This window comes from Cyclospora cayetanensis, unplaced genomic scaffold (genome assembly GCF_002999335.1).
Source record: "Cyclospora cayetanensis isolate NF1_C8 unplaced genomic scaffold, CcayRef3 CcayRef3_contig_32, whole genome shotgun sequence".
Lineage (NCBI taxonomy): Eukaryota > Apicomplexa > Conoidasida > Eucoccidiorida > Eimeriidae > Cyclospora > Cyclospora cayetanensis.
Window position 1 is genome coordinate 192,680 of NW_020312281.1, and position 6,262 is coordinate 198,941.

Here is a 6,262-nt window from a genome sequence, read left to right on the forward strand (position 1 = left end):
TTACAATCCGCTTCTCCCTCCTTTCTCGCTAGTCGTCTGGTTAACCGTGGAGGTCGAGTGCCTCCGCCCCCTCATAGCGGCTGAGGGTCTTGCGTGTATCTGCCGCGCAACCCTAGGTATACCCTGACGGGCAACGGGGCCGCCTATGGTCCCCGAGGCGGCCGAAGTCAAAGGGGAGGCCCCGAAACCGTGCCTCTCACGCCTCCTCTGCCTGCGCGGTGTCCAGGGGGCCGACGTTGGCTGTTGTCTGTCTAGTTGCTGCATGCGCTGTTGTTGCTGCAGCTGCTGATGTTGTCCTTGCTGCACCTGCAGCATCCTGAGTCTAACTTGGTGTTGCAGTAGCTGCTGCTCCAGCATCAGTTGCTGCTGGAGCAAACGGCGACGGGTTGACAGGGCGTTGGTAGCGCTGCTCCTCATGCTCTGAGACCCAGCCATTGGGGGCCTCCCCAATCCTTGCCTGAGCCTGGCAATAGGGGGCCTCCTACTGCAGGGCAGAGTGAGCGCTGGGGGCCCCTCTGGGCCCCCAGCGGCAGCCGAGGAGGGCCCTACCCGTATCCTGCCTCCCCGCATCTCTCTGTTGCTTAGCCGAAGCATATGAAGCACGCGTTCCTGGTGCCGTTGCTGCAGCAGATGGAGCTCTTCCTGTTGCTGCAGCAGATGAAGCAGCTGCTGCTGGGGGCCGGACGAAGGCGGGCCCTGCACGACCAAGTGGCTATAAAAATCAGAGGCCACGCGTGGAAGAGAAGAACAGGAACGCTTCCTGGGCTTGCTTGCTGCTGCATGTAGCTGCTGCCCCTGCCCCTCCAGCGCAGGGCTTCCAGAGCAACGAAAAGGGCGTCTGGTCATCCGCTCCTGCTGCCGCGGATGTGCCTCCCTGTGTCTGCCTCTTGAAACGCCCCCTCGAAAGGCCCCCTGGGCCCTCGCAGCTGCAGCATCATCTTCTGCCTCATAGCCCGCATCAATGCCCTCTCTTGGGGATGCGCCTGACAGAGACGAGCATCTGCTGCTGCTGCTGCTGCTCTGTCTGCCCTCTGATACTCCATCCGCAGCTCCTGCCGCTTCGTCGCTGGCTGTAAGCGCAGAATCACTAGCTGCATTCCCTAGGAAGCGCACTATGAAGCCCGGCAAAGTGGGGTAGGGGTCGCAGCCGTAATTCTCCCACACAGCTGGCTCCACTAAACCCGAGGCCCCCAGCGGGCCCTGTGGGCCCTCTGAGCCCCTGCGGCAGTCCACGCCGCACAGGCCCGGGGCCGAGAAGGACCGCCTGCAGCCACACAGGCAAAAGCGAACAGCAACACGAAGACGAACGTACCGGAGACAGGCATGCAACACTACGAAAACTCGAACTGCCCACAGCAGGCGGAACTGATCTCCCCCCCCTAAAGCCCAGGCTAGGCTGTGCCGTCTGGACGAAGGGAGGACAAACCTGAAGAGCGCTGTGTAGGTGAAGGGAGGGTCAGAAGCTGCCTCTGTCGAGAGGCTTTCCAGAGGGGCATTCATGGGAGCTCGTAAGAAAGACGAGTGCCTTGCGTCAGGACTAGCCGCAAGGGCCCCTCCGAGCCCGGAGAGGTCCAAGTGCTCTTCTCCGAAGGGCCTTCTCCGGCGAGTTCCTCGCATGGCGTTATCCGTGGCAGCTACTTCGTGCTGATGCACCCCCACGGGGGTACTCCCTCCTCCGAGGGGCCGCCGCATGTCAAGTTTCTCGGAGAAAAAGGGGCTTCTTTGCTCCTGGGCAACAAGGCCTTGTTCCTCAACGAAGGACAGAGATTCCTGTCTGAAAAATACACTGGCAGGCGAAGAGCCCTCAGAGGCACCTGGGGAACCTGCGCTTGGCACAGGAGACGCTGGGGACGCCCGCTGCTCCTCCTCCCCCCAGGTCTTGTCGAGCAGCGCATGACTACTTAAGTCCATTATTTCGCCAGAAGAAACAACGCTCCTCCTGTCCTCCGAAGACAGCGCAGGCGCGGCCGCTGGCGGGGGCAGCGACAACATCGCGCTTTCAGTGGCACCGTCAAGCAGCGTTGGAGCTGCGGTTGGCACGAATGCGGCATTGAAGAGGGCCTCTTCCCCGACATCTCTTGTGTCAGCCCTTACCGCCCCTGCAGGGTCAGCTGGAGGGGACACACGCGAGGAAGGGGCTTCACGGCCGGGTGGAGAGGGGCCCTTTGGCGATCCTGTCGCGACATCGAACAATGGCAGTCGGCTCTCAGGCCGAGTCTCTGTGGCAGCATCCATTGCTGCACCTGCAGCAGCGACAACAACTCTTGCTGCAGCTAGCGGTGCTTCTGTGGGCCCTTGCTCGCGTTCCGACTTTGGGGGGAGTGTCACCACGGCGGCCCCTGCGGAGGCGATATCAACTCGCGAAGATGCTTGGGCATTCTCTAGAGAGACACCTGCGGCTGCTTCTGCTGCAGGCCCTGCTGCTGCCTCTGTGGAGCGTTCCTTTTGGGTGTCTGGCAAGGCGGCAGCGGCAGCAGGTAGCCCTTCTGCTGCTACTGCTCCTCCTGCTGTTGTGTTGGCTGCATCTTTTGAAAACACACCCTTCGGGGGCGACCCCCTTGGGTGTGAGGCGTCGACTGATGCCTCCCCCGTTTCCACGGCAGTGCTCTTATCTCCCGGCAGCAAGGGCGGCCCCAGCATCTGTTTGTCTTCCTCGAAAGAAAGCAGAACGGGGGGTGGCATCCTGGCACTGTTGCGACTCGTCCTGCTGACTCCAGACGCAGAGGCGCTGAAAGCCCCCTGACGCTCTCGCTCGGCCCCGTGCCTTTCCCAGCCGGCTGCTGCCCCCTCACGTTCTCTGGACGCCTCTGCAGGGGGCAAAAAAACGCTGTCGCACGGGCGGTTCTCGAGGGTTTGCTCGCTACCAAGGAGCAGAAGCGAGCGCTCCCCTACACGGCATTCGGGAAGGTCCTCGCCGTAACACCCTTCGACTGCAGGGGTTGCAGAGAGAGGAACCACAGGCCGCTCTGCTCCCTGGCCCTCACGAGACGGCGAATGACACGACATGGCGCGGGAAGCCGCCGCTGCTGCTACTGCTGCTGCACCTGCTGCTACTGCTGCAGCAGTAGCAGCAGGTGCTGCCTCGGGAGTCGTCAAGACGGAGTGCTCCGCAGGATTCTCTCTCTCCCATGAGCGGTGAGCGGCTCCCCCCTCTCCACCAGTAGACACGCCTGCGCCCACCCACTCGCTGTTCACGGCCCCCAAAGTCTCCATGGCCTTCTCTCCTCTGTCCAGCAATCGCTCTTGTCGGTCCTGCTGATAGACGCAGTGATGCTGCTGCCTTCCAGCAGCCAGAACAGGAGCAGCTACCACTTGGCACGACACCAAGAGGGTCTCGAGGCCCCCTATCAGATTACGAAGGCCAAAGAGGTACTCCTCGTCGGGTGAAGGATTGTCTGCGCAAGCAGGCAACGCAGTTAGCCAGATACAAACACATGCACACACATACACACACACATACACGTACACATACGAATGTGATTATATGTGTATATATATATTCACATTTACGAATACACTCATAGACACATGCACATAACAAAGATGCACTCGTAAAAGGAGGCGCAAGCAGCATGTTTCGTGGGTGAGATGCTCGACACTACCAGTAACAGGAAGCGATCTGGAGAATGCTGCATACAGGGTTGAAAAATCAAGTGAAATCGGAGGGAAAGCTAGACACAGGAGTCAGAGAAACAAGGATCGGATAGAGGAAGAGGCCTGCGGGAGAGGCAAAGCGTAAACACAGGCTATTCAGGATCCCTGAGTTACCTTGAAGGTAGATGGTATTCGCAAAATCAATCATGCGGATATCTAGGCTGGAGCGTCGCGCCTCCGAGTCCGCCAGCCCTCCGTCGTATACCCACAGAAGAGAGGAAGACCAAAATCTGTAGTGTTTCAGTTTCTCAACACCTGTTCGCGCGACACACACATCACAGATATCCGTAGAAAAAAGCCATCCTCGCCACAAACCTCTTGGGAACGTCGCTATAATACGGCTCCCAAGAAGCCAACCGCAGCATCCAAGCACTCAACTCGCACCCAACACTCAACATCTGATGGAGCGCCCATTAGGAAGAACTCGACACGCAACTTAGGGGTTGGGTAGCACCAAGACAGCGACAAACGCAGACAGGCAGACACCAAAAGAAGAGACTGTCATAAACATTGCACAGCGAACGAGAAGGGTGGCACAGGGCGGATATTGTTAGCTGTAGCTTGGAAGCGCGCGCAGAGAACACTTATTTTGGCATGGAGGCGCACACATATAGAGATATGTACGTTTAGGTGCATACATAATTAGAGAAAGCCCCATTTGTGTGTCTATGTGTGTGTGTGTGTCTATGTGTGCGTGTCTTTAGATGTACAGCGATAAAAGAGCTTCAGTTTTTTCATAAGGCATGGGATTAAATCATCGTAGAGCGAAGCACCATTCCAAAACCACTGGCGGATCGCCTGGGGGACCTTTTCTAGAGCAACACACACACACACACACACACACACACACACACACACATGCATATACATACATACATACATACACACACACACACATACGCATATACACACAAATACATACACACACATATACACACATACATACACAAGGGCAGAAAAGGCCAGAATGGGCAAGAAGAGAGTGACTCTGAGGGGTCAGCGGAAGGTAGAGCAGGAACAAGGAAGCTGGCTGAAGCGTAGGTTGTCTCAGACTTGGTGGGATACGAGACCCTTGAAGAACGCGAAAAGCTAAGGCTTTGCCGAAAGGCAAGACAGCGCGCACGGCAGCCATAGCTAAGGGCCTGCACGCCTGCGGGAACGAAATCGACGGACCCTTTGTGAGCTTTCGGCCCCAATATTTGTCTCGGTAACATAGCGTATCGGTCTTCTTATTGTAATACTGCAGACCACACGCACCGACACACGCCTAGCGAGCCAAGTTGCAGGGGGGAGAAGGGGCGGAAGAAGGCGGTTTGCGTGTGGCAAGAACCGAGGGCCCACAGAAGCGACAAGGAGGCCTCTGCCTCAAGACGCAAGGAGGCATCGGTGGCTTGCGGCATCGAGAAAACATACATATACATATATACATATATATATATAGATCTGTGAGGGCAGCACGCAGGGCCTCGTTTTTCGCTTGCTGCACGAGCTAAACTATTCATGGGGGTTCTCGAGGGACTGTAAGGGGCCCTTTAAGGGCCGAAATTCTAAGCCCCCTAAACCAGGGAGCCGCCACTCCACCCCAACTCCAGAAGCCGTATCAGCGCAGACGGAGGCCCTTTCGTGAAGCGACCGACTACGCCAACCTTCCCCTCTGTGGCTGGCCACCCCCCACCCCCCCACCGCACTATGCTCCTCTCTACAAAGAAGACACCTCCGCTTCCAACCAGTCATGAGACACTGTGGGAAGCTTCCCGGAAGCCTGCATTACCTGGCAGCCGCAAAGTCTAAATCCAAGGGCGTGACTGGTTGTCTGCAAGCTCTTGAGGCGCTGTCGCTGTTCCTTCGCAGCATCCGCCCCCAAAGTCCGCTGCCGCGTGCCCATCTTGATATCCAGCACACAAGGCTTCCTAAATCCAAAAACCAAATCCTCCAAGACGATGTGCTTCCGCACGCTGTAGCTGTTGCTTCCGCTGCTCCGACTCGGCTTCGCAGCCGTGCTGCTCGCCGAGCCGCTCATGGCGGCGGAAGGAGGGTCCAAATGGCCCACTGGCGCGAGGCCCTCGGCAACGGGGGAGGCCCCTTGAGGGGCCTGACTCGACGGGCTGAGGGGCCCCCCCCCATAGCTGACAGCAACAGGGGTCCCTCCACTGAAGTTCGTGCTGCCGGTCCTTCGACCGTCAGGCGATACCCTGCAGCTAGTCTTGCTGCAACTGTTGCTGTTGCTCTCCGAAGAGCACCCGCTGCCGTTGTCTCTGCATACCGCAGCTGCATCCAATGCGGGAGAAGCATGCGTGGCACCCTTCGCGCCCTGCAAGTCGCCTTGCTGCTGCTGCTGCTGCTGCTGCAGAAAACAATCCCTCCTTTTCTGCTCCCATTCCTGCATAGGGGCGTGCAAGACGATCTCAGTGACTCCATAGTACTTGGGTACAAACTGCTTCAGAATATGAAGGGGCCCCGCCTCCGCGTTGGGGGCCCCCAAAGAGGCAAGCTTATCATAAAAACGGAATTCATTTTCGTTCAGGGGCTTGCAGACCTTTGAAGAATCCTTTGGCTTCAGCAGACGGCAGTGGCCGCCCACCTGATGCCTATAAGCCTCCACGTACAT

At 58.0% G+C, this 6,262-nt stretch overlaps 1 protein-coding gene across 1 annotated transcript; it reads right to left on the reverse strand.

Annotated features, from left to right (window-relative positions):
• Nucleotides 1–6,262, reverse strand: LOC34619216. Its single transcript, XM_026333906.1, has 7 exons — nucleotides 5,426–6,262; nucleotides 4,828–4,921; nucleotides 4,365–4,466; nucleotides 3,769–3,909; nucleotides 2,497–3,395; nucleotides 1,427–2,427; nucleotides 1–1,264 (listed from the first exon to the last, which is right to left on the reverse strand). Exons 1-7 carry the CDS (start codon nucleotides 6,260–6,262, stop codon nucleotides 1–3), a joined length of 4,338 nt encoding a protein of 1,445 aa, XP_026189691.1.

Coding starts and splice junctions, on each gene's coding strand:
- LOC34619216 (XM_026333906.1), bottom strand. CDS start 6,262: ATGTACGTGGAGGCTTATAGGCATCAGGTGGGCGGCCACTGCCGTCTG. Junction 3,910..4,364: donor ACTGAAGCTCTTTTATCGCT/GTACATCTAAAG, acceptor TCGCGCGAACAG/GTGTTGAGAAACTGAAACAC. Junction 3,396..3,768: donor GAATACCATCTACCTTCAAG/GTAACTCAGGGA, acceptor CTGCTTGCGCAG/ACAATCCTTCACCCGACGAG.